Source organism: Alligator mississippiensis, chromosome 1 (genome assembly GCF_030867095.1).
Source record: "Alligator mississippiensis isolate rAllMis1 chromosome 1, rAllMis1, whole genome shotgun sequence".
In the NCBI taxonomy this organism is placed as follows: Eukaryota; Metazoa; Chordata; order Crocodylia; family Alligatoridae; genus Alligator; species Alligator mississippiensis.
Window position 1 is genome coordinate 183,997,487 of NC_081824.1, and position 27,839 is coordinate 184,025,325.

Sequence of the window (27,839 nt, forward strand, 5' to 3'; positions counted from 1 at the left end):
ACAGGCCGCCCCCGGGGGCGGGGCGAGCGGCCCAGTGCCCCCGCCCCAGAGCGCACGGCCGGTTGTGAGCGCTGCGCGAAGAGAGGTAGGAGTGGGGTTCCGCGGCTGGGCGGGAAGCGGGTTTGGCGCCTCTGGGGCAGAGGCTGTCCCTGTCCTGTGGTCGGGGTGCGGGAGAGGCTGGTTGCTCGTCAGGAGACTGCCGAACTGCGGGGTTTTATCGCTCGGGTGGAAGGGCCCGGCCTCTGCGGCACGTGGGGGAGGGGGTCAGGCAGGGAGCAGAAAAGCAGAGTAGCAGATTGGGCAGCGGCAGTTCAGGTCGGGAGGGGAAGGCAGGGAGCAGAGAGCGGCAGATGGGGTAGGAAGCAGAAAGCGTTAGCAGTTCACCGGGCAGGGAGCAGAAAGTAGAACAGCAAATCAGGTAGGGGGGGCAGGGCAGGGAGCAGAAAGGGTAGGGGCAGATGGGGCGGGGAGCACAAAGAAGAGTGGCGGATCAGGTGTGGAGCGCAGAGCAGGGCAGCAGACTGGGCAGGGAAAAGGAATCGGAGTGGCTCTTGGGCAGGGTGCAGCAGGATGGATTTATGGCACGTCTGCCAAAAGGGTTGGCCCTCACAGTTGTAGACTAGTCTGTCCAGAGGCATGAGCTTTCATAGGCTGCAGCTGACTTCCTTGGGTGTGTGGTCAGAAATCTGACAAAACTGATTTTCCAGCCTTGGGCTGGAAAAGGTTGGGAAACGCTGCTCTAAGGTACTGCACCCTGGCCTGCCTTCTGTCTGACTTCAGCCCAGTGGTCTCCAACCTTTTTAAGTAGGAGATCATGTTTGGCATTTAAAAGCAACCCAAGATCTACTGTGCACGCTGCCCCCCACCCCCACCGAGCAGGTAAGTCTGTGGGGAAGGAAGGGGGGGCAGATCAAAGCAGAGGGAGAAAAAATTATTTGGGGGCACACCTCCCCAGCAGGTAAGTCCCACCCGGCTGGGGCCCCACTCAACTTACCCCTGCACTGTCCCTCACTGTGGGGGCCTTGATTTAGCCCCCACCTTGTCCCTCCCGCACGGACTGACCTGCTGGGCTGGGGCGCATGTATGCAGGCACTCAGCCCCCCACCCCAGCCTCAGATTGACTCCAAGAGGCTCTGAGATTTACGGTTGGATCGAGATCTACTGGTTGGTGACCACTGCTTTAGACTAACACAGCTAATCAGCTCTCTTGTATCAGTTAATCCATTTGGAAAGTCATTTTTTCCTCAGTAGTGCTGAAGTGATGCTGTTGCTGTGATGTTCCAGCAGCTATGCAAGAGGCATGCATTTTTGTGAGCAATATCTTTTATTGGACCAACTGTCTGGTGGTACTCAAAAGCTATTCTGTATCTAATCCAACCATGCAGTTGGTCCAATAAAAGATATCGCCCACAAGAATGCCTGCATCTTGCATTTTTCCCTCAGTCATCTGTTCACATTGTGTTGTTATCAGTGGGTACATCTATGCAAGTTGCTAAAAGCGCAGTAGAGTAATTCTACTGCGCATTAGTGTGTCATGGCAAAAACCATGTTAATGCACAGTAGAATTAGTCTACTGCACATTAGCATCAGGTAAAAAATGTGTGCCGGGGCTACTGGGCAGTAGTGCCCATAACAGGTACTAACTTAATGTGCTTAATTATGGCGCATTAATGCAGGTGTAGACATGCCCATTGAGTTGTTGGCCAGTATAAGACTGTGGTTGACTGTTTTGTAAAGGAGTGGGGAAAAACAGGAATTTATTTAAACAGAGGAAGATACTAGATGATGTAGATTCTGAAGGCACAAAAGAAAAACACTTCCTCTCATGTTACGGTCCCATTAAGGTTGGCAGTGTGTCTGTCTTTAAATAAGTTCAGCTTATTGGTCAATTGCATCAAAGGTGTAATGGGGACTGACTGTTGACTCACCTTGTTAACATTTTTCCTTGTTCCCAACACAAAACAAAGACTTAGGTGGTTTATTTTCCTGTATAACACAATCAACTGCTGTTAAACATAAAACAAAAAACAAAAACAAAAAGCAGGGCTAACAGGTGTATTTGAGTGGTATGGTGAGTTTGCTACCAAAAGCCATATCTACAAATTTTGCATAATTACAGTCTAAAAAAGTCCTGATCCTATAGATTTATGTGCTTTTCATTTCACTGCCTTAAGTAGTCCAATGGGACTCCTCATGATAATAAATCTGTCTCTGTGCCGGATGAGTGATACCAATAGTTCAATTTAAGCAGTGTTCACACCACTGGGAGCCTTAGGCCTAGCTTGCGCACATTAGATCAGTTTAGGCAAAGGCATATTTTTACCGCTGGAGCAATGCAAAATCCAATGTTCATACTGGGGCTTTGCATACATCAGGTAAAATCAGTTTTACCTTGATTTAAATGATTTCTTATATCATAAAATGAGTGCACCATGACCAGTGTTTAACCACTGACTCTGCAAACACTTAAGCATGTGCTTACCATTATTGCAATGAATAGCCCTGCGGTAGCAGAGCTAAGCACATTAAAGCTCTTGTGCTAACGCTGTTTTCAATTGAACGGGTAGGAGTGCTTGCCTGAATAAGGACCTGATTCTACAGATACTTCACATCTTTAAATTTACCACTGTGAATACTCTATTAAGCTGCTAATTGTGGTAGCAAAATTAAATACCTGTGTGTATACATGCAAGTACATATGTCAGTAAGGCAAGATCTGATGCCTGATTTAAGCTTCTTATTTATGATGGGTGACTTAATTATACCCAGGAATATATGTTTGTAGTTCAGTCCAGGATTAATTCAAAACTTAAAAAAAAATATTTAAAGCAGGGGTAACAAACTCACTTGGGGCCCTGAGCCAGACCCAGAACACAGGACTTCTTGTGGGCTGGATCCAGCCTGGGGCTTGGGGGCTGCCACAGTGGATGCCATGGCAATAGTGACAAGGGGCTGGGCGGTGAAGTGTCCAGCAATGGTGAGAGTTTGGGCAGCAGTGAGGGGTCTGGGGAAAGGAGTCCACAGGCAGCAGCAACAAGCCAAGCTCACTGCTGATGGCCCTGCCCAGTGGGGCCAACGGGCTCCAGATTATGCAGCGAGCCATGCTCGCCGACTTCCAGTGCCTGCCACTAGCCCGGCAGGCTGGATAAAAGGCTCCAAGGATCAAATTTGACCTGCCGGCCATACATTTGACACCCCTGATTTAAAGTTTGCATATGAAAGTGGTGTTTTCATGGGAAAGTGGGGGTGTGGTGCCATGCTTGAAAGGGATGCTACAGTCTCAGAGGGAAACATGGAATTAGAACCCACCCCAAAATAACAGTTCCACACACATTTAGAGGATATGTTAGTCATACCCAGATCTCACAATGTTATTCTTTTATTGACAAAATATTAAATGCTTAAAAATTTTAAAAAGAAGTAGAAGGCATACTCCCACAGTTCATGACATAGCTGAGTCTTTTTCTGTACCTAATTAGAGAAAACTCGGCTGCGGACCAAAATTATTCCTGACCTGAGCTGCTGATCAGTTTGTGCACGAAGATGGGGCCTTTGTAAATTTATTTTAATTAATCAGACTAATAGAGTTGCTTATCCTTGTGTAGTTTGCTAAATGACAAATGACTTATGAAAAATATTTTTTAAATATGAAAAAATAAATACATTTCTTCCTCAAAGCTTTTAACAGGAATCAGCTACAGGGGCATTTAAAAAGAAATGAAGTAATTGACATTTATGAGACTGGTTCTTTATTTGAATATTTGATTTACTATGTCATTCAAATTCACTGAGTAAATTAAGTCCCAATCCTGCAAACATGGGCAGACCACAGTGTCCCATGTGACTCCCTGTAAGCTGATGGGACTCTTCAGATATGCTGGGATAAAAAGTACCCACCAGTTGCAATATTCATATTTTTCTTTTTAATCTTTTTCTGTATATATTCTTAATATGTCTTGTTTTCAGTTTGAGCACTCGAGTCTTATGCTCTTGTCTGAAAATTTCATTCTGGTTGTTACAGAAATAAACTGAAGTTTTTTTCCTCTAAGCTAGTAATGGAAGGGTGTCTGAAACCTGTACCATGTGGGAAAAGAATGAGATAACAAGAGGATAGAGTGAAGTTTTCAGAAGTATTAAGTCATTTAGCAGAACCAAAGTTCTATTTTCAGAAATGATTTAGGTACAGTACTTGGAAATTTAGCTACTATTGTAAGTAAATTACAATTCTGCTTCTAAATGTACAAGCCCCTTTGAAAATGGGACTTGGAAGTTAAATGATTTAGGCATTTGTGATCATTTTATCTCTGGGCTGAGGAGCCCTCTCCCATAAAGGATGCTGCTTGTAGGTTTATAGTCCAGTAGATGTGTCTCTCATTCGAAGTCAAGTATAAGGATGTAAAGTAACATTTATGTATTGCCAGTACCAGTTCAAGGCACTTCACAAATAAGACTTTTGACATCCACATGATGTGGGTATTACCCTGACTTTACAAATGAGAAAACTGATGGATATGAAGAACAAATGACTTTCTCAGGGTCACATGTGGAATCCATTGCTGAGCTGAGAGAAGAAACTAAGTTATCTTAAATCCCAGTCCTGTTCTATAGTCACACATTTCGCCTACTATGCTGACTTTTAGATGTCTGTTATTCCCATAAGCACTCCTTTTCAAAAGGTGGTACTTCCAAGGATAATATGGTTTTGAATGCCTATGAGCATTTGGGACTTTGGGGACTTTAAATCATTTTGTATGTAATACCCGTATAATAATAATGCCTGCTGAATTCACCCTTTTCCTATTTGCTTACTGAAATGACAAACAAGAGTGCTTAAACAGCACAACAGAAAATGACTGTATTAGTATAAAATTTAACAAACCATCGTGAAACAAAAAGAAGGAAAAAATACAAAAATACACGTAAAATCTTTCTTATTTTCCTCACAGCACATAGCAATAATCGTGCCTTGGATTAACCTCATTGGCTACCTCATTACCTCATTTGTCTTTCCTCACAGCACATAACAGATAATAGTCCTGCTTACTTTACAAGTCTGTTCCCAACAGACATGATTTAAGAGTTTAACTTGCATAGTCTAGAGAAAAAGGTGGGGCACTTGAGAGATTTCTTTGTCCTGAGGCCCCAGATAACCAAACCAAACCAGTTCTTCGGTGCTTCACAGAAAGGATTAGTTGAAGGTTTAAAACTCTGAGAAAGATCAGATTCTTATTGTTCTTATATCTGCACCTGGACTGTTAATGGGTACTAACCTATAAATTATTTTTTCCCTTATATAACACATTTATGTTTTAAAGTAGCCAAGTTCAAAGCTCAGTTGTATTTTGTTTTGTGTTAGCAACGTAGGACTTGAAGAGTCCTAGTAAATTAAGACTTATCATAAGTCTTGCAGTTAAGTTTCCTAATTCAGTAGACATTACTAATATAATTACAACTAAGATATAGTTTGTACTTGCATTGCCATCAAAATTGCATGTACCCTTATTGGCTTATGTGCCAAGAGCTGGGAAAAGAAGGGCACCTGCTGGACTGGCTTTGCATGCTGGTTCCAAAACTTATCCAGATCAGGCCCCAGGCCATTTGTGCATGCTGGAGCCAGCATGCCAGCCTGGTCCAGAGGGGTTATGCCTGCATCCCAGCCCCCCAGACACTCTGTACTACATGCAGTGCCCATGGCACCAGATCCAACTGGCAGCGCAAGCCTTGGAGCAGGCTAGCATGTGCCGCATTTAGCACAGGACTGGACTGGTCATACCTGCTGCATGCAGCTCATGAGGCTGGCATGGGGAATGTGCTGCTTGCAGTGCCCCACCAGCCTGGTCCGGCCTGCTGGCTCCAGTACATGGTCCCAATCTGTCTCGCAGACCAGCTCAGCAACTCCCATCTGTTCTGGCATGGGTACCACATGCAGTGCATGCCTTGAACTGACCCCCTGTGCTTCATGCAATGCTCACGGTGCCAGGTCCAGCCTGCTCACCAGAGTCGTGCTGCATGCTGCATGCAGTGTGGGGTGAGCCAGGGACTCACAGTACAGATCGTAGGGCTCCATGGACCGGCCCATGGGCCATATGTTTGACGCTGCTGGTTTACAGCCAGAGACTGTCTGAGCAGGGTGCAGGGCCCAGGGCAAATCAGCTGTGTGGGGCCCCACTCCCCCGGATGTAAGGAAGCTGGCTGGGGGGGTGCCGAGCAGCCGGACATGAAGCTGGCATCAGGGTGGAGTTGCTGCTGCTGTTCCACCTGACACTGCAGGCCTCCCCCAAAGCGTGGGGCCCAGGATGGTCGCCCTGATTTGCACCCCTCCCCCCCCAGGGATGGCCCTGTCTACAGTACTGTGAACCCATATGGTGGCTACTTATTAACATTCAGAGGAAGCAGTGTTTCCCCAGTGAATTTTGTGTGTATGTACAGCCAACTTGTTTTTCCAGGTTTGGTAATCTCTTGGCCTTCAGATATTTATATTTTAAAAAAATGCATGCTTTTGAAATATTAGCACAGATTGGCAAAGCTCCAAAGGTTGGGACTTCAGTAACTCTAGCAGTATTATTTGAATTTATGCCAAAGACAAATGAACTTAAGGTCACGTCAACAACCTTTACAGTAGCTGGTCTTATCACTTAATTACATTATGCCTTATAATATTTAACAAATTTCTCAAGTAATAAGCAATATAATTGATTGTGAGCTGTTGCCACATACGTAGCTTCTGCACCCGTTTGACTTATCTGCATCTTGACATTTTTCCTCTGCTTTTAGTGGAGATTTAATGGGTTCCTCTGTATCTATGTTTTCTACACGTAAAGATATTTCTTCAACAGTGTGCTAAGAAATTTTATTATGCAAGTAAAGCACCCATTATGGCCATACCCCAAAACCATTTCGATCTAAGTAGGAGACAAACAAATGTAAAAATGGGAAGGAAAGACAGGAAGGAAACGTAGAAACCCAATATCCTGTTAGCTTTGGGGTTTAAAAATACAGGAAGGGATTGTAAATGCTCATTTGTTCAGAGTGTGAAGGAAGTTGGTTTGTAGAAGAAATGTAGTCACTTGTTTCAAGAGGAATGAACTTGAAGGCATGGTGAAATAGCTTGAAGAGATCTAATGAACATCTAAGGTAGAAGGTATGAAGGCATACAGTAGGGTATATGCAGATTTCTGATGCGTTTCTTTGAGGATGGCAACAAGGGTAAAGAAAACCATGGATATGGGGGTAAAACGGAGCTCTGTGGGCCTTGAGTTAGAAAAGAAGAATTTATGTACAAGTGTAGTGTTTTCACTATATTTATTATTTGGATTTCTGTGGTGCCTGGGAACACCAGGCATGAATCATAATCAGCCCCATCATACTGTACAAATTGCAAACCCAAGCAAACTTACGCTAGCAGAACTCAACACTCGTTTAACATTATCACAAGTCCCACCTTGATATATTTATTTAAAGCTCCTCATTAAGAGCAATCTTATGAACTTTTACCCTGGACCAAAATGGCCACTGTTTCCTGCTACTTTGAATAAGAATGAATTCAGGGTGCTCTTATCTAGTATTGCCTTCCCTAACTCTCCATATTTAGTCTGAGCAAAAGAAAGAAAACAAGTGGGAATATCTGTTGCAGAGGCAGGCACAGGAAAATAGAGAGGGATATGGGAAGAAGAGAAAGGTAGGGATCTACTGTATTTGTAATTTCATGGATTTAGTGGAAACCACAAAATCTTGGATTGCCTGTGAAATCTGCAAAATCAACACCAACAAAAAAATGCTGGCTCCACAGTGGGAGCCAGCGGTCTTTGCTGCTGGGAACAGAAGGCACTGGCTGGGGGGACAGCATGAAGGGCAGCTGGCCCCTTGTCCCTCCTCCCCCTGCTGGGGCCTCTCCACCAATCAGTACCAAGGGGCAGGACCGGTGCAAAATGCCTGCAAAATTAACTCTGTGTGTTGTGAGCAGGCCACGAAAAATCCCTCGTCTTACCACAATTTAAATAGGTCCCTAGAGATAGGGAATGGGAAAACAAGAGCAGAAATGGTGAATGGGAGATGATGGAAATGGCATGGGGAAACTGGGGAACAGGCTCTGACACAGGCAAAGAGGGAGAACATGAAGAAAATGCAAGGGTCATGATGTTGCAGAAGCAGAGAAGGAAGATGGAAACAAGATCATAGTTCCTGAAACCAGGTGGATAAGAAGAAGTAATTGGAGTTTACTTGTGGGAGCCAGAATATGGGGGGCTGAAGTGCCTACATATAGGGTCAGATAGTTAACTTGGAATGATCATTCATTAATTGGAAATAGGTGGCTTCCCTTAAGTGGTCAAATTAAAGCACTGATCAAAACCAAGAGGTGCAGGTACACAAGGCGAGAGCTGGATATTGAAGCATTTAGCAAAAACTTGACAGCAGGAAAGAGCAAATAAATTGCCTTCTCTGGAAACGTTTTCTTCAGTTTTTTAAATAGATATTCAGGAGGCATGAAGATCCATTAGAGTAGAGCAGCAGCTCTCTACTGTGACGAGTTGGGACTTGCTTACTGTTTGATAGCCAGTCTTTCTAATTCTGTAGATAGTAGAGTGATAGGGACCATCGTAGTAACTTGAGAGAAAGAAATAATAAAACTCTGGCTATGCATAGATGTTTATTTTCTCTTGGGAGATTTGCTGCTCTCCCATGAGAAACCATGAGTCTATAGATATTCATGATTTTTTTTCCCAGACCAGCAATGGCCTGAGAGAGAAATAACTTGGGAACAACCTGAATGAAATGGCTCCTGGGAGACTATCTCTTGGGAGACCAAAAGTTTGTCCAGGTACCCATCCATGTGAAGCTGCAGAGCAGTTCTCCAGAAACCCAGTAAGCTTTGCTTCTTCTCCTCCCCCTTCACAGGTCCAGAGAGACTGGCAATCGCAGCCAAGCAGGGAGAGGAATATGCCCCCTGAGTGCTTCAGACTGGAAAAGCTCAGCACTGAAGCACTGGACGGGGTGTGTTTTGCCCCTGGCTTTTTCAGCCACAGCCAACCTCCTGCTCCTCACTGAGCTGGCAGCCCATCCCAGCCCCATCACTGAACTGGTAAACCCCCAGGCCCTGTCACTGGCCTGGCAAACTTTGTACCTCCTACCTGGACTGCAGCACTTGGTGCTCTAAGGCAACAGTTCTCATTTGGGGGTCCATGAGCAGGTTTCAGGGGGCCCACAGGGACTGTGAATCTGGCGTAATCATGATCGTCAAGGTCAGCTGGGGCAGCCCATGCCTGGGCTGAGCCTGCTGCTGCTAGTTTCAAATGTAATTTTTTCCTTTTAAGTATTTTCTCCCAGATCATTTGAATGTATGTACACAGCCTCCGTTCCTCCCAAATAGGGCAAACCAGTAATCCTGTAAATTGAATTGCTGGGACTTTGTCTTATAGAGAAGTTCTGGCCCCTGGTAGACATTCATTTAATGACAAGATGAGATCTCATATCAACAATTGTGTGTCTTGACATGCCTGCCTGCTAATTTAATTGTGACGGGGCTGCCCCAGGGCTGGGTTTTATGTTAGCCCACCCACCTGTCTAGGGCAGTCTGCCCTGTCCCATCTGCCACGACTTGATGTTCTAGGTAGTAACATAAGCGGGAGGCTGCCCATTCCTTGCCCCGATGCCAGGGGGTGCTATCCATGGGTCTGTACCTGCCCTATACTGTGGCCCATGCCTTGCAGATGGCATCCAGATTATTATCGTTCCCCAACTTCAGATTGGGACAAACTCAGTCCACCGTTGGGCCTCTTACACACTCACACCGTCCACCTCTCACAGGTACCTCTAGCATACTGCCCATTACTGAGCCACTCTCTACTGCCTTGCTCCTTGGAGCGACGCCTTTTGGCCATCAGGCTTTACTACTTTCACTCTGGCATGGCACACGCAGCACCTTTGATTCACTCGAGCTTCGATACTCTACATAGCCTTATCTTTGTGCTGAACCTTGGGCTGACTCTGCCTCTAGCTCCTCACCAGGCAACTTGATCCTTGTCTCACTCATGGGCGTTGGCCCACATACTGCCCTTCAAGCTGCCCTTGCAGCCCTACTCTGCACCCCCCACATACAGTCTTTTGAGTGCTTCTTTCCACCCTACTCTGTGCGGGCCTCAACACCAATACTACCCCAGCCAGGATCTTACACCTCTGCTAGGCTCAGGTGCCTCTTTGTTAGCATGCCTGGCCTCCACTGCTCTCACAATCACCCACCACATGGTAGGGCTGAGGTTAAGACTCCCTTACCTGCCTTTCACGGGTGAGGGTATCTGATCTGGTATATCTTGGGGGCTGTCCTGCCACAGACAGTTCTGCCAGACCCCCCTTCCCTAGCAAGGTGCAGTTTCAAGTCAGGACCAGGAGCCTTCTGCCATCCCCATAGCTCCTGCCCTTATCTCCAAGTTGTTCCATGAGCAGCAGCTCAGCCTGATGTTACCTCCTTGGGTGCTGGCAGCAAACTGCTGCACCAGCCCTGTGTACCGGGCCCTAAAATGGCCATCTTCATCAAGCACCTGCCGGCTGCCTGCTCCCAGCCCTTAAAGTGGCAGGCACCAAAGGTGCACTGCCACACTCCCACTTCCATATATTATTTTGGTGTCCACTTTGCATTCATCTAAACAAGGTTTTATTTTAGATAAATAACATTCCAGACATACCAGTGTAATCTAATTTTCCTGTGGGATTCCTTTTCTTCCATTGAGTATTAGTTTGTCAAATTTGTGATATATAGTATTGTCAATGTCACTCACAAGATTGCTTTTTCTTCCTTCAGCATTCGTTATGGCTTCTCCAGCTTTGTTGATGCGCCTAGTTGCCTCTGCCTATTCTGTTGCCGAGAAAGCAGCAGCAATTGTCAGAAAAGTGATGGCAGGAGGAGATCTGGGAATTGTGGAGAAGGTACTTGTTTGGCTCATGATGGTTTCATCTGTGTTAAGAAAAGTAGGTTAGATACAGTTAAGAAAGGTAACGGTCAGACGCCTCCAGTAAGAGAGGGGGAATATAATTCATTTGAGTAGCGTAACTTTAACTTATTGAAACAGTGAGTTATTCAAATGGATTCCTAAACCTCGTCCAGGAAGTCTTGCTGGGACCCACTGGGGATACGCAGAGATGTTTAATATCCTACAATAAATGTGACTGCACAATGTTTGCTTCTTGCTTCAAACAACACTCCAGGAATACAATATATGTATCATGTAGAAAGCTTCACGCTAATTCATCCATAGCACCTTTTAGTTAGCTGTGTTTTAATGTCTGTCCTAGGATAGCTTAAATAGAAATATTGTCTTTATGTTCATGCACATTAATTTAAATCATCATAAATACAAATTCAGTTAAAAACTAAAATAACGTTTTGTTTTATTCAAATTAATTCTTTTAAAGCAGATTTTTCATGTTTAATTTAAACAGTTTTCTTGTAAAACAAAAAACAAATCTGTTCAAAATTAAACATTATTACTGCTTGTGTTAAGGTTTAAATTTACTATAATCTTTTAAAATAATTTAACTAACATATATGTTGCATGTTATATTGAGCTCTGAAATTTCACTGAGTTAAAGGATGCGTGTTTGTGTTGGAGGGAGGGATATCTTTCACTTCTGAATTCAAATAAAACTTTGTGTATATGTCATAATATCATGTACTGTATTTAGTAAAAAAGTATTATTTTCAATCTTTACAATGGAGCAAATGCTGGTGCTTGTATTCACCTACTACTTTGGATGCTTTGCCTTCTACCCTACCTTTGCTGCCATCTGCACTCGTCAGCTGGTAGCTTCAGCCTTCCCTGTATCCTCCATAACTATATTGCCTTCTGCATCTCCTACACTTTCTTCTATACTCTGATCTTCCTCTTGGCTCCAACATACTTGTAGAACATTTTTTATTGCCATGTTGCCTCCTCCTTACCAGGATTTTATCCAGCTATTGGTGGTAGCTTGCTGGTAAAAAAGTAAATACACATCAAAAACTTATTTTTGTTATACCTGCTAGTATGGGATTTTTCCCTGGTGTCTTCGGAAAATTGATAAGAGAAACTGCACTTCATAACTTTCAGTTACATCAGTTGCTATCTGTTTTCTCCTGTTTTTCATGCGTTATAAATTCCTTTTTATATCAAACTGCTGCCTTCACTTTGCCTTTGAATCAGGATGGACGTCACTCAGCCAAAATGAGCTTTATACACAGTTACTGTCTTTCATGATTGTAGAATTGTAGCTGTTTTTAGCCATCTCTAACTTTTAGAGAGTGCTTGATGTTCTTTCACTTTTTTTTCTCTGCAAATTTTTCTTCCCAGTCAGTTTCCCTCAATTTTGGGAAAGTAGGTCTTTTGTAGAACCAAGTATTTTTCTGTGTAGTAAAATAGGGTGGGATTCTCCACTCTTCGTCCATATTGAATGATTGCATCTTCATGATTTGTGGTCTCAAATCATGAGCATATCAGTGTCGGAGATCAGAGCAGCGCCAGCAGCTGCTTTCTGACCCCCCCCCCCCCCCCCCCCACCCACCGGAGCAGTAAAACTTTCACCTGACAGGCGGGTAGTGATGGACGGGGTTAAATTAACCAGGCACAGACACGTGTTGGTTACAGGAGATTGTTTACTTACGTTGCCCAGATAGTGACGTGCGACACAGGCTGAGCCTTTGTTCCTGTTACAGTAGCTTCGGTTACAGTCGAGTGAATAAGGTCGGGTTACGATATCAAGCGATGATGAACAAAGCGCGCCGAGAATGGACTATCGAGCCTGCAGGGCTTTACTACATCAAAATTAACGATGACGGGGAGTATTGACAGCTGATCAGACCGTCATTCTACTCTGGTGATGGACTCAGGTCTCTCCTCAGATCTGGGGTTCTCCGACTTGGGCGGAAACTGCTAAACTATTTATAGACAGAGGTGTCTGACGGAGATACCCAATGATGAACCATTATGTGGAATCTTTAATTTTCTGGCAAGCAGCAGTTCTTTGTGCTCTCAGGTTGCTATCAGGTTACAAGGTAGTGGGTTAGGTTTTCTGCCTGTTACGTATGAGGTTATGATGAGGGGCTTACGCTTGTTTCTTGACCAATTGCAGGGATTTATGGCAGGGCTATCCCCTTTCACCCTGACCAGTCTTAAGTTTCGTTTCTTGTTTGTGACACGGGCATAAATTATATACAGCTCTTCGCCAGGATTTTGTTTCAGGAGTTTCTAGCAAGGATTTCTTTTTTTAACCCTTAGTTGACTACTTGAATGGTATCTCTTGCTAGTGGCATGGGCACTGATTAACTGGGTTGTGACAATCAGATGCCAGTTGGTAGATGTTCCCTGAACTTAAAGTTTCCCCTGCTTTCTCTTCAGGTTTCTGAAAATGACTTATTTATCTTCTATACTGTTTGTAGCCATGGGTCACCCCCTTCAAGGCTCTTCCTGCCTGTTCTGATGGTGAACTCTTTCATTCTGCCTGCCTCACAACACTTGTTTGGGACATTTTGATGGATTATTATTTGTGTTGCTGTAACACTTGCAGTCCCCAGTGTGAATGAGGTCCCATTGTGCTAGGTACTTAACTTGCTTTTTAAGAGAAGTTTCTACACAGTTTATAATCTAAACCAATAGGAGGGAGAGGACAGGAGATAAGGTTTTATCCACTCTGTGATGCGACCCACTCCACCTGGTCAGGGACCTGTGCTGCACATGCAGTTTGCAGGTGCTACATGCAGTGCAAGTCCCAGACTTGCTGGAATAGTAGCTGCATGTGGTGCAGTTCCAGAGCTGTAGGGATAGCTGCTTTGGCTGGATTGCACCTATAACAGGAGTGCCTCCTCTGGGGTCCGTCTATTGGTGACCCCGCCCTCCTGTTATGGGCCAACCACCTGGCTTCTCTTCTGCCACGCCTTGTTGTTAAATTATTTTTTAGATGGTAAGTAGCAGGAAGCTGCCCATTTATTGCCCCAATGCCAGGGGGAGCTATCTGCGGCTCCTTTCTCCCCCCCTACACCACAGCCCAAGCCTCACAGATGATACTGATGTGGTTTGATCTGGGCCTTGTTGTAATTTGGACCCCCCTTGTCCTCCCTAGGCTTTTCGCAGCCCTGTCTCACTCTGCGCCCTCTCTGGCGCTTGGGCTCTCCGCAGCCCTGTCTCGCTCTGCACCCTCATGGCCCCCTTCTCTGGGGCTTCTCTCACCGGCCCCTCTCTGGGGTTCGGGCCAGTGCACCACAAACGCTGTGCCTTCTCTGGTGCCGGGGTCAGTGCACCCCAACTACTGCACCCTTTCTGGCACCGGAGTCCCCACGCTACCGTGGATTCCCCATGAGGCCTCCTCCATCCCCTTACCAGTCAGAGGCTTCTCCCCTTTGCTTGCTCTGGGAGAGTTCCTTCCCCCTTGGCTACTGGCAGGCACTGCCTTCCTGGCCTCAGGCCTGGGACCTATGTGGGAGCCAGGCCCTGCCTCTTCCAGTCAGCTGACCAGGTGCAGGTGTAGCTAATTCCTTCCTTAACTGGTCATCCCAGCAACTGACACGTGGGTTCTTACCTCTGCTCTGAGAGTAGCAGGCACCTTAGTGTCCTGCTACAGCACCACACATGGCACCTGTCACTGCTGCTCTGGGATCTGCACTACATGTATGTAGCGCAGGTCCCAAACCAGCTGGAGCAATTGCTATATCAGATATGCTAGGGACAGGTGAGGAGGGCAGGGTTCATGGCCTTGATCCAGCCTTCAGACTAGCCTCATGCCACTCATCTACCTTGCAGAGCTGGATGAGTTTGACACCCCTGCTTTAACCAGATCACTGATGAAGTAAGAGCTGCCTTCTCAGTAGCTCCTGTCCTGCCTTTCTATTTCTGTGTCCTTTCAATATTACCTGAAAATATTTCCTTTCCTCCCTTGTTTTTGCCATTCAGTTCTTATTTCCCACGCTTCTTATGTTAAAGTTCATGATGTAGAATATTTGTGCAGACATCATTATTAGGGGTGTGCGAAACAGGCCATATTTGATTCGGAGTTGCCCCAAATTGGGGACAGTGATTCGATTAGTTGATTTGGATCACTGTACCGATTCAATCATTCAATCGGCCAAATCTGAAGATTCTATGCTGATTTGGACAATCAGCGATTCGGACATAGACACAGCTTTAAATGTTTTTTCTACATACCTCGAGGTACCAATGCAGCTTGTGAACGCTGCGATGCTGGGGTGGATGGAGCGTCCCATAGGAGTGTGGGGGGGCCCTCCACAAGCTTGGCAGCAAACCTGGAAGTGGACTGCAAGTACTTCCAGGTCTGCCGGGGAGCACACTGAGGGGCCTCCCTGCACTCCCCTGGCTCAGTGATCAGCCGCGGGGGGACCCCAGGTGCCCCCCAGGCCCAGTAGGCACCAGTCACCGAGCCAGGAGGGGCATGGGGTGGGGGGGCCCAATGTGCTCCCAGGTGGACTTGGAAGTGGACCAGAAGTGCTTCTGGTCCACTTTCAGGTCTGCTGCCAAGCGTGCTGGGGACCCTGCCCTCCCTCCCCCCCCCGCTCCTGTGGGATGCTTCATCTGCCCCAGCATCTTGGCATTCATGAGCCGCCTGTTACCTAGAGGTATGTAGAAAAAACTGTGTCTGTGTGCAAATTGTCAAATCTTTCTGAATTGAATTGGAGGGTTCCAATTCGATTCAGAGAGATTAAAGGGTCTCCTGATCCTATTTGGATTCAGAGATTCGGCCACCAAATCAGGCTGAATCTCTGTTGGATCGAATCGGTGATTGAAGCTTCGCACAGCCCTAATCATTACACAAAAAATAAAGTACTGTATTTCACAGTGCATAGGTCGACTTCGGTTTGACAGTTAGGATTTTCATAGAATCATATCATAGAAGTAGGCTCGGAAGGGACCTTGTAGATCTTCAGGTCCAACCCCTGGGCAGGAAGAAATTTGGGCTCAAATGACCCCAGCCAAGTAGGCGTCAAGCCGTTTCTTAAAGACCCCCAGGGTAGGAGCCAGCACCACTTCCCGTGGAAGTCGGTTCCAGATCCTAGCCGCCCTGACTGAAGTAGTTTCTACGGATGTCTAATCTAAACCTACTCTCGAACAACTTGTGGCCGTTATTCCTTGTTATCCTGGGGGGCGCTAGGGGAAACAAGGTCTCCCCCAAACCCTTCTGGTCCCCCCTAGTGAGTTTATAGACGGTCACCAGGTCCTCCCTCAGCCTTCTCGTGTGAAGGCTGAACAGGTTCAGGTCCCAGAACCTTTCATTATAGGGTCTGCCCTGCTGTCCTCGGATCATGCAGGTGGCCCTCCTCTGGACCCTCTCCATGTTGTCCACATCCCTCTTGAAGTGGGGTGCCCAGAACTGAACACAGTACTCCAGCTGTGGCCTGACCAGTGTCACGTAGAGGGGGAGGATCACCTCCTTGGCCCTACTTGAGATGCACCTGTGGATACATGATAAGGTCTGGTTAGCCCTGCTGACCATGACCTCGCATTGTCGGCCCATGTTCATCTTGGAATCAATGATGACTCCAAGATCCCTTTCTGCCTCCGTGCTCTCAAGAAGGGAGTTTCCCATCTTATAAGCGTGCTGCCAGTTACTACTGCCCAAGTGCAGCACCCTGCACTTGTCAGTATTGAAACGCATCCTGTTTTTGTTAGCCCACCCCTGCAAACTATCCAGGTCTTTCTGCAGTCTTTCCCTCCCTGCTAACGTGCCCACCTCACCCCAAATTTTGGTATCATCAGCAAATTTGAACAGGTTGCTTTTCACCCTGTCGTCCAAATCACTGATAAAGAAATTGAACAGCGCAGGCCCAAGGACCGAGCCCTGGGGGACTCCACTGCCCGCTTCCCTCCAGGTCGAATATGACCCGTCCACCACCACCCTCTGAGTACAACCCTTCAGCCAATTCGCAATCCATCTGACTGTGTAGGCATTGATGCCACAGTCACCTATTTTTTTTAATGAGGATGGGGTGGTCGACAGTGTCAAAGGCCTTGCTGAAGTCCAGAAAGACTACATCCACGGCGACACCTGCATCCAATGCTTTTGTGACCTGATCATAAAAGGCAATCGGGTCTGTCTGACATGACCTGTCCCTAATGAAACCATGTTAGTTGCCCTTGAGCATCATCCCTGATGCCGGCCCATCACAGATGTGCTCCTTGATGATCTTCTCAGAGTTTCCCCAGGATTGGGGTAAGACTGACAGGCCTATAGTTGCCCGGGTCCTCCCTCCTCCCTTTTTCAAAGATGAGGACCACATTGGCTATCTTCCAATCATCTCGCACCTGGCCCAAGCACCACGAGCGCTTGTAAAGCCATGCCAGGGGCCCTGCAATAACCCCTGCTAGCTCCCTCAACACCCTGGGGTGGAGAGCATCTGGACCTGCTGATTTGAACATGTCCAGCCCCTGAAACACGTGTTTCATAGGGATGGTGTGTAATTTGGGGCTGGGCTCAGCACTCAGCTGGTGCATCCCCATCCCTTGTAAGCAATGCTGCCTGGGCCACACCAGCTGAGTGCCAAACCTGGCCCTGTCTGCTGCAAGCAGCTCTGCCAAGGGTTAAGCCTGCCCCATCCCATGTTAGTAGCACTCAGCTGGCAGGGCTGGGCTCAGAACTTGCAGGAGACAGGGACAAGCTTGGTTCTCAGCTGGTGCAGCACCATCCCCTGTGAGCCCAGTGCCACTTGCAGGGGATGGGGCCATACCAACAGAGTGCTGAGCCCAACCCCGTCCCTATCTCCTGCAAGTGGCATGTCCCCAGCCAAGCACTGAGCCCGGCCCCATTCCCGTCCCCATCTCCTGTGAGCAGTGCCAGGTTTCGTGTTCAGCTGGTGCAGCCCCATCTGCTATGAACGGTGCCAGGCTCACAGGAGATGGGGCCGCGCCAGCCAAGTGGCACTCCTGAGCACTAAGCCAGCCAAGCACCTAGCACTGCTCGCAGGGGATGGGGATGGTGCCGGCCTTGGTGCTTGACTGATGCAGCCTCATCCCCTGTGCCATGCCAGCCTAGCGCCAAGCCCAGTGCCACTGTCAGAGGTTAGTGATAATTTGAGGTTGAATTTTAAGAGTTAAAAATTGGGTTTCAAACCTCGACTTATACCCCGTGAAATATGGTAACTTTGTATTGAGTGTCTGTCTACTGAAGAGGTCCAGTTGCAGCAGCACTGGTATATCCTTCCTTATGCTTCCCTACCAATGTTGTACCAATATGAGAGAGAAAACTTGGTCTTAATGGCCTGTTTTTGAGTTCTTCCTGAGACTTGTGATATTTCTAAGGATCCTAGTCAGCAGTAAACCTAATGCTTAGGCTGTTCTACTGTTCTTAATATAAAATAATTCCTTTCTGTCCCTTCCAGTGTGGAGCCAATGATTTGCAGACCAAAGCTGACCGACTGGTGCAAATGAGCATTTGTTCTTCACTGGCACGGAAATTCCCCAAATTAACAATCATAGGAGAAGAGGTGAGAATTTTATATAATTTAAGTCTGCCACTTTTGATTTACATTTTAATTTTCCTTATTCACTTTCCCTTGGCATTAGCCTCATCAGGTGAGCTGCCAACTAAGGCTGTGTGAAGCTTCTGTTGCTGATTCAATTCAGAGGAGATTCAGCCTGATTCAGCAGCCAAATCTCCAAACCCAAATCAAATTAGGAGACCCATTAATCTCTCCGAATCAAATCGGAAACCTCCAATTCAGTTCGGAGAGATTCAGTGATTCAGACATAGACACAGCTTTATATGTTTTTTTTTTTTCTACATATGCCAAGGTACCAGGCAGCTTGTGAATGGCTGGGATGGTGGGGCGGATGGAGCATCCCATGGGAGCGTGGGGTGGGTCCCCATCATGCTCAGCGATAGACCCAGAAGTGGACCAGAAGCACTTCCGGTCCACTTCCAGGTCCACCATGGAGCACACGGGGCCCCTCCCCCCCAACTCAATGTGTGATGCTTCCTGGTGGGACACCCGGGGTTCCCCCATGTGGCCAATCGCTAAGCAGGAGGGGTGCCCCGCGCGCTTGGCGGAAGACCTGGAAGTGGACCAGAAGTACTTCTTGTCTACTTCCAGATTCACTGCCAAGCATGCAGGGGGCCCCGTGCTCCTGGGGGATGCTCCATCTGCTCTACCATCTCAGCATTCATAAGCTGTGCCTGGTACCTCGATGTATGTAGAAAAAACATATAAAGCTGTGTTTATGGCTAAATCGCTGATTCTCCAAATCAGAATCGAATCTTCAGATTTGGATTCAGCTGAATCGAATCGGGACAGTGATCCGAATCAATGAATTGAATCACTGGCCTCTGAATCAGGCCGAATCTGAATTGAATACGGCCTGCTTTGCACACCCCTTCTGCCAACATGCAGTGGTTCAAAGGCAAATCCTAACATGCATGGTGCACACACTGCAAGCTTTAAAAATAAAGGCTAGATAAAGGAACATAACCTAATTCAATTTTATTTCCTGTGCTTGAAGTGGAATCATTTGGGAAAAGAAAAGTCCAAACAGTGCTTTCTGTGTATAGGCCATTTCCCTTATGTTTTTGTGACCTTTTGTTAGGACCTACCTTCTTATGATGTGGATGAAGAATTGATTGAGAATGGCCAGTATGAAGAAATCCTAAAGAAAACTTGTCCTCCACAATACAGCACCATCAAAGAGGAAGAGGTAATATTTCACTTATTTCCTAATTTATAGATAGCTAATCTTATTTGAGAAGGATCCAAAAAATAAAACAGGCTATTCTGAAGCTGTAATTTGATCCTTTGGTTTAGGGAAAAATATTTTCTTGTTGAAACCAAATTTGATGATTGTGAACAGTGAGAGCCCTGAAAATGGAAGCCCTCTAATTATTTATAGAATAGGTTCATCATGAGCAGAAGAACTGAAAGTGCTCTTTGTGCTTTTTTCATAAATGCGTCTCATCTGTAATCTGAAAGGACTACCTTTGGGCCTGAAAGGGCCATTTTGTTTTCATACCTATTTAAACCTTGATACCTTCAGTGAGACCACCATCTGTACTAGTGATAAAGGGTCAGTGAGTTTTTTGTGGACATCTCCCCACTAGAAAATGGAGGGAGATCACCAGATCTTTCCAAAATTGGTGAAAGTATGAATCTTTTAGAAATACCCAGAGGTGTCCAAACTTGTATATCATTGATTTTATTGCATTTTGACTAACCTTCTTCTTACATTTTAAGAACCAGATATATTAACTGTTATGTGGTTCCTTCTTACTGTTCTTAACTAATAACATTATACAGTACCTATGTTTTAATTTCCAACATCTGTGTTTCCTTTTGTGATATGTCTGTCTGTTTTTAGCTTGTTGTATGGGTTGACCCTTTGGATGGGACCAAAGAATACACTGAAGGTTGGCTTCTTTTTTGCTTATTTGTGCTGGTTTGAAAACTCCTTTCAACATCATAAAAGTAAACATGAAAAGATCTAGACTGGCAATTGGCAGCCTTTTCAGGTTATGCCACAGAATGACCCACCTCAGGTAAGAGGCGGGTGGGTGGGTACTAGGACCCAGTCACTGCTTATTCTCCCTAAGGTGACAAAGGAGAAGTGACAGCTGCTGAAGCCATATAGCTGCAGGCCAGATCAGATTGCTTCACAGGCCAGATCTGGCCCTCGGGCCACAGGTTGCTAACCCCGATCTAGACTCTTCCACAATGGATCCTTCCCCTTAAAAGCTTCATCCTTAAGATGTTTGCAAAAAATATATTAATTCAATTGTTGTCATCTTTTTGTTGCACCTCTTTATGCTTCTGGATTCTTTGCAAACTGTCCTTTTTGCCAGGCATGGGGTGAGGAATACAACCCTCTGAGGTATTTTAATTATATTTCTGGTGTATTGTACAGTGATTATCTCTGAACTTGTATTTTACTGTACACTAATTGAGGTTTATTGAGAGGCCTTCTACAAGTTAAATGTACAGGTAATGTACTAAGTAATCTGAACTAAGTTTTCTCACCTAAAAAATGAAGCATCCAAAATAGTTGCTTTTCAAAACAGGAGTGGTGGTTTGTGTTTTCAAGTAATTAAACAAAGACAGAAGATTTGGGAGCTGAAATGGGAGGCTTGGGGTTTTGATGGGCCTTCTTTGATTGCTTTGTTTTTACAAGCATAATAGTATGTTTGGGGGATTTTTCTTTTTATTTAGGTCTCCTTGACCATGTAACAGTTCTTATTGGAATCGCTTATGGAGGCAAAGCAATAGCAGGAATTATTAACCAGCCCTACTATAACTATGAGGTATTAAATATGTCGATTTGCATTAGTGCAGTAAATGATTTTTACTGGTCCCTTCACTGTCAAGTTTGCTTGCTTTCAGGTCACTGGTGCTTGTTCCATGGTACATATCCTATTTAGCTGGAGCCAGTTACGTAACAAGCACTGAGTTATATGGAGTTGTACCAAATGCAGTTCCAGATAACCTGTTCCCTCCAAATTAAAGGAAGAACAACCCTTGGGCAAGTGCGTGTCAGTGGGGATTGAGAAGAAAACTATTAAAAGGCAGTAGCAGAGGTGTGAGAGAGAGTCATAGACACAGTCTGGGAGATAGTAAAGATTGAGTATAGTGAAGAAAGCTCAGAGTTGGTGCAATACACAAATGACTTTCTGGACACTTTTCAGGTCAAGAGTACATCTGATGCAAAGTTTATAGAGAGATTTGCAAACATTTATTCATTATCCCACTGGCCATGTGAGGTGGGTGTCAGATATGTGAACGTGTTGAATCTGCATGTGTGAATCTTAAGTTATTCTCTGTTGAATCTGCTAATGCCAATGCATGTATAGTTTTATTTTGTTTACAATATATTCTGTGCCTGCCAGTCTGGGAGCACTCTTTCCCACACTTTTTGCTTGAGTAATATCTGTGAATGCCTTAGACAAGCATGACAGTGAGCAAGGAAGTATTACCCCCATTTTACAGATAAGGACACTAAAATCCAAATATATGGCTTAAATGACATGCCTGAGGTTAGACTGCAAGTCATTAGCATAGTTGGGGAGAGAACCCAGGAGTCCTGACTCCCTTAGCTGTGCTTTAATTACTGGAATGTGCTGCTTTTCCAGTACTACAACTTATGCTTATAACTAACTCCTGGGAAGAGGTCAGATTGGATTCTCTAAAATTTAAAAATGAGCATTGCATGCTGCACTAACAATTATCTAAGATTATGAACTTTCTGTGTAGGCAGGAGCTGATGCTGTGCTGGGCAGGACAATCTGGGGAGTCCTGGGTTTAGGTGCCTTTGGATTCCAGCTGAAAGAAGTGCCTGATGGGAAGCACATCATCATCACTACCCGCTCACACAGTAGTAAGATGGTGAATGACTGCATTGGTGCGATGAACCCAGACACTGTAGTCAGAGTTGGAGGTGCAGGAAATAAGGTATGGAACATGACTTTGCCTGTCATATCTATCATCAGACCTTTGGGAAGAGAACAACCTATTTAGGGATAATCCTGCCTATATGTCCACAGAGTGAAAGGACCCTCTGGAATGAATTTGTTGCACAAGGGGGGAGAAGCAGGATTTAGTGTGTGTGTGTGTGTGTGTGTGTAGGGCAGTGATTCTCAACTACGGTGATGTGAGATCCTTTTAAGGGTGACAGGATGCTACTATATATAAGCACTATTAAGTGTGCAAGCACCTACACGATTCACAAGATAAATCTAGTGATTTCAAATAAGAATTCATAGTGTCAAAAACAGGGTGAATTTGATTTAAACCAAATCAGTTTAAATCATGGTTTAAATCACTGGTCAGGAAGCCTCAGTTTAATCAATATTTTCTAAACAAAGTGAATTATTTTTGTTTGATAGAACCTTCTTTAAAATGAGACCCCAAACAGGGTCTCTTTTATGGCCTGGCAAGGTTTTCCCTTCTACCATACCATTCCTTCACTAGATCTCAAAATCAGTGGAGAGGCTATACTCAGAAACTTATCACCCAGACTTCTGGAATATTCTGCTCAAAATGTTTCTCTTTTGTTTCTACTGCCAGTCCCTTCTTGCATGCATCTTCTGGACTCTTCTTCCTTGCCCAGATCTATTCCACCTCCAACAATCCTCTATTCATTTAATTTCTTGAAACTTTGCACTTTTAGAGAGCAGTAAGAGCTTGATTTTATGTACACAAGCTTGCAGAGAGGCAGTAGCACTGATGAGTAGGTAATCAGGTCTGTTATCTCTCATCTCTATATATTGCTGTTAACAGGGTTGTCCTCTTTGGAGTCACAAATCCACAATTTGAGAAGTGAAACTAAGCAACACAGAGATGCTTAATGGGATCTTCTAGACGGGGCACTGAGTCCCATTGGGTAGAGTGGTTTTCTTTATTCTTTTCTAATCTATAGAGGAGCCTCTGGGAACCCCATAAGACTGAACCCCTAATATAGTCCATAGCCTGTTGTGACCTATTTATAAAGCTTTTCTAAAAAAGTTACATGAGTATATTGTCTCAAATAGTATATAATGATACATTATAATCCTTATTCCAGGATGGTATCTTTGAGCTCTAACATATCTTAAATGAAACTACCTTTAAATCAGTTAATTTTTTAAAAGAATCTTAAAAACATCAAAAATACGATTAAATAAAAAGAAATCTGATTTAAATAAAAATATACTTTTTCTTTTTTTTAATTGTTGATTTTTATCCACCCTGGTCAAAAACATGCTGACCTGTTGTGGTCTGAGTTCTTTGTGATTAAAAGAATTGCTATATTATTTTTTTCCATACTCAAAAAATGAGTGACCACTAAGAACTGGCACTTTCTGAGGGGTGCCCTGAGTCTGAAAATGTTGAGAACCACTGGTGTAGGGCATGCTTAATCCTCCTGCCTAGTGTGGAATCTGGTTCTGTAGGAATTCCCTGCAGCAGAGCATACAGGGGATTTCTTGGGGAGAAGGAAAAGAGAATGTCTGTGACAGCCTAGATTCTCTAGTCCTTTTTCCTCAGCCTATGGCAATGTGTGTAATAGGTCTGTAAAAGCTACTTGAGGACAGTTCACTCTCCCAAGCAGATTGTCCTTAGCACTTAACCAAGGGTTGCCAAAGGCTGGATTTGCCTTTTGTAGATTATGCTTGAGACAATGCAACTGGATCATTTTGGATGCTGTCAGTTACATATTTCTAGGCTTCTTAAATGTGTAATAATCTTAACTTAAACCTGCACTCTGCTTTGAGGACATCTCTTGTCTGTAACCAAACTAGCTTAGTCTTTCTCCTAGTTTACACAACACCCATTCTGTTTTTTGCATGCCTGGATTATATTAAATGACCTGTGCTCTTTCTTTGTAATAGGTCATACACCTTATAGAAGGCAAAGCATCTGCTTATGTGTTTGCTAGTCCTGGGTGCAAGAAGTGGGATACCTGTGCTCCTGAGGCAATTTTGCATGCAGTGGGAGGTGAGTTGATAATAGCACTCAGAAACCTTTTTGAAGGGAGTTGATGTTACTGCAGGTTTTCAAATGTGGGTCATTTTCAGAGGATCAGTGCAAATTTTAGAATATGTATTCTTGGCTTGAGTGCATTTTAGATCACCTTTTGTACACCAAAGTTCTGACCTGAACCCTTTAAAATCAATGGAGAAATTTACTGACTTCAGTGAGCACAATAATTCAGCTCCTAAATTAGCCCATTAGATAACATCATGTAATCTACCTTTTCAGCTGGTCTTCAAAAGGCAATGGAGTTACTATTTTTTAAGTAATGCAGAAAGCACTTTAAAAAAAACAACAACTACTTTCTGACCATCACCTTAATCTTTTTTGCTGATTTATTGCATTATTCTACAATGAAGCCTTTCCCAAATAAAATCATTTATTATGTGTATATGCTCAGAATATTGCTTATGGGCACTTTATTCTTCAGAAGCAAGACAAACAGTGAGCCAGATTTTTGTAGTCCTTTCCCAGGTCTGCAGGATTTGACTCCAAATTTGAGTACATGCAGGGGGTAACCCAGTAGAATTGCTTTCTTCTGACTAGCACAAACACACACTACCTTGGTAGAAATATAAATTATGAAAAGGCCTATTTGAAAAATATGAATTATATTTAGAACAGTGTTACCTTCCATACTGTCCACCATAATGTGTAAAAGTTGTACACATCTCATATTTAACATAATGTGTCAAGTGTTGAGGTGATGTTGCTGTGGTGGTCCGGGAGATATGAGGGGCAGGAATTCTTGTGGGCCATGTCTTTTATTGGACCAAACATGCAGTTGGTGTAGACCGGTGATTCTCCACCAGGACGATATGGCAACCTGTAGTGCCTTGAGATCCTTTCAGGAATACCACACAATATTAGTACTTGAACTTGAGTGGGCTGCAGACCAGCCTGCAGGTGGGAGCAGACCCAATCAGGTGGTTGCATGGTACCCAGGAGGCTTCCTGATTAGTGTAGGGCTGTGCAGCCAGAGTTTAAGACCAGACCCAAGGAGCAAAGCTGCCAGTTGCAACTGGGGACCCAAAGGGTGAACATTTTCTGGCTGAAGTACTGCTGCTCCCAGAACACCTGGAGGTCAGGTAGGAACTAGGGGGATAGAGGAGGTTCCTGGTCCTAGATAAGACCTGAAATTGCTCCTGCTGGGGTTGGATGGTTTGGTGGGACTACCTGTGGCGGGGCAATTTCCAGGAAATGCCACATCTGTGCCTCCCCAGCGAAAGGTGAGGATGGGGCACCGGAGAGCCTCAGCCCCCACTGCTTTGTGGGTGACCCCGTGGAGGGGAAAGGCTAGGGGAGCACACCCCAATAGAAAAGCACAGAGCCAAGGCCTACTGAGGCAGGGTCCAGTCCCATTGAGTGGGATCTGCAACAGGGACAAGGTCTACCTAGAGGGACCGGAGGCCCTAGGGGTGTACAGCTCAGAAGCCGCAGTGAGGGGACAGAGTAGTGAGGGGGCAAAGTGGCTGCCGGAGGCCGCATAGAGTAGAGTCTGAGGAGGCCTGAAGGACTATACATAGGCCAGCCAAAGCAGAGGCCCCAGTGAGGGGGCATGTGGCCCAGGCATATCTAAGGACACCTGAGACCAAGTTTGGGCCAGAGACCAAGTGCGGGCCAGCAATGGGGCTGAGGGAGTTGGAGATAACTTTTGGATGCCAACTGTGAGATATGGGACATGGTAAAGGGAAGGTCAGAGCAGTGTATTTCTCCCTTGGTATCAGGGCATTAAACAGGCAACCTCCTGCCTACAAACAACTGTTTAAATACAACAAAGGCATGGCAGGCAAGTCGGGGGGCAGACTGCCCTAGACAGGTGGGCAGACCAATGTAGTGACTGGCCCCAAGGCGACCACAGTACTTGTGCAAACATGATTCACAAGATAAACCCAGGTTTCAAATAGGAATCCATAACATTAAATACTTTCTGACTTGTTTTGATCTGAGTTCTTTGCAACAGAAGAATTGGTCTAGTATTTTTCTGTAGTCAAAAAAAAAAAGAGTGAAAACTAAGAGCTGGCATTTTCCAAGGAGTGGTTTGGGTCTATCAAGGATTGCTTTGAGTCTAAAAAAGCTGAGAACTACTGGTATAGACATAGGCAAGATTTTAGGTATGAAGGTATTCTTCCACATACCTCAGGGCTGAGGAAGGGTATTATGAGACCCAGAAGCTTGCCTATGTCTATACCAATCACATAGTTGTGGGCAATTTTCTTTTACTGAACCAAGAATTCTTGCCTCTCTAATGTGCATAGGTTTCCTTGAGCAACTAAGATGAAGTATGGTGTTAGCTTGATGTGTATTGCCAGTATGCTACTGTGATAGCATATTGGGCTTGATGTGGTGGGTCTTCTGCATATCTAGGAACAAAAAATGAAGCCTATTGCTTTCCTCCCTGATTATTACCAGCGTACTAAGCCCACGCTAACCAGGGACTTATTTTACTAAGAGAGTCATTAGCTGCTTTACTCAACAAAATACTAGCTGCAGTGTTTAAAAGAACTGGGATTAATAATGCATTCCTATCTTTCTTGCAGGCAAGCTGACTGATATCCATGGGAATTCCTTGCATTATAACAAGGAGGTGAAACACATGAATTCAGCAGGAGTACTTGCTACCTTGAGAAACTTTGACTATTATGCTAGTCGTGTTCCTGACAGCGTTAAACAAGGTCTTGTGCCTTAAGGCAGAAAAGTATCTTTCATTTGGCTGTTTGGGGAAAAATGGATAAATAAGACTGAAAAATTGTTTTATGAAATCTGAGGCTAGATTCATTTAGATACTTTGATCAGTAATTTGTTGTAGAAATTAGTGCACAAAATATATGGATATCTTGCTAAGTTAGATTGTTCAGTGGCGTATTCACTAGACAAAGTAATAGCAATGCTGGTTTTTCAATATGGACTGTAGATGTTTTCCCTCTTCTTTGTAAGCAAGGTATCTAAGAAAATCTGTACTTGTGGGACTACATTTATTGCAGTTATACTGTATTGCATAATGTCACAATTCAAATCTATTTTCTTAATTTAAGATACAAACCTGTAACCAAATCTCAGTTAACCTGAGTTTGCTCAACAACTTTTTGTTGTATGTAGGCAGCAGTACTTAATTCAGTTTATGTATGGGTAATAAATAATTTGTTTTGGTTGATCAAATTGTTTATAATAAAGTTACTGTTACTGATTCTTAAATGTGACCCTTTCCCCTTTTGTAATCAGAGATTTGTGATGGTGTTGTTTTTGTAAAGTTACCGAATCATATGAATGTGTATTTTTGCTGCTTGTTTTATCATTGTCTAGCTTTTGTGAAGGTTTTGTAAGTAATATGGTTTGTACGACAGGTAGATTGTATTGAAGCAGTTTCTTTGTGCAGGAGTTTCCT

The 27,839-nt window shown here is 44.6% G+C and overlaps 1 protein-coding gene across 3 annotated transcripts; it reads left to right on the top strand.

Annotated features, from left to right (window-relative positions):
* Positions 1 to 27,649, top strand: BPNT1 (3'(2'), 5'-bisphosphate nucleotidase 1). 3 transcript variants are annotated; one of them, XM_006272908.4, is made up of 10 exons: positions 1 to 85; positions 10,796 to 10,920; positions 18,350 to 18,454; positions 19,551 to 19,658; positions 20,316 to 20,364; positions 21,161 to 21,252; positions 21,634 to 21,708; positions 22,199 to 22,396; positions 24,313 to 24,418; positions 26,995 to 27,649. In XM_006272908.4, exons 2-10 carry the CDS (start codon positions 10,804 to 10,806, stop codon positions 27,141 to 27,143), a joined length of 999 nt encoding a protein of 332 aa, XP_006272970.2. In that variant the 5' UTR covers positions 1 to 85; positions 10,796 to 10,803; the 3' UTR covers positions 27,144 to 27,649. The 3 variants fall into 3 exon arrangements, with proteins under 3 accessions (XP_006272970.2, XP_006272971.2, XP_019338704.1); XM_019483159.2 differs by lacking the exon at positions 1 to 85 and adding an exon at positions 8,989 to 9,079; XM_006272909.4 differs by lacking the exon at positions 21,634 to 21,708.
* Positions 27,650 to 27,839: the final 190 nt, after the last annotated feature.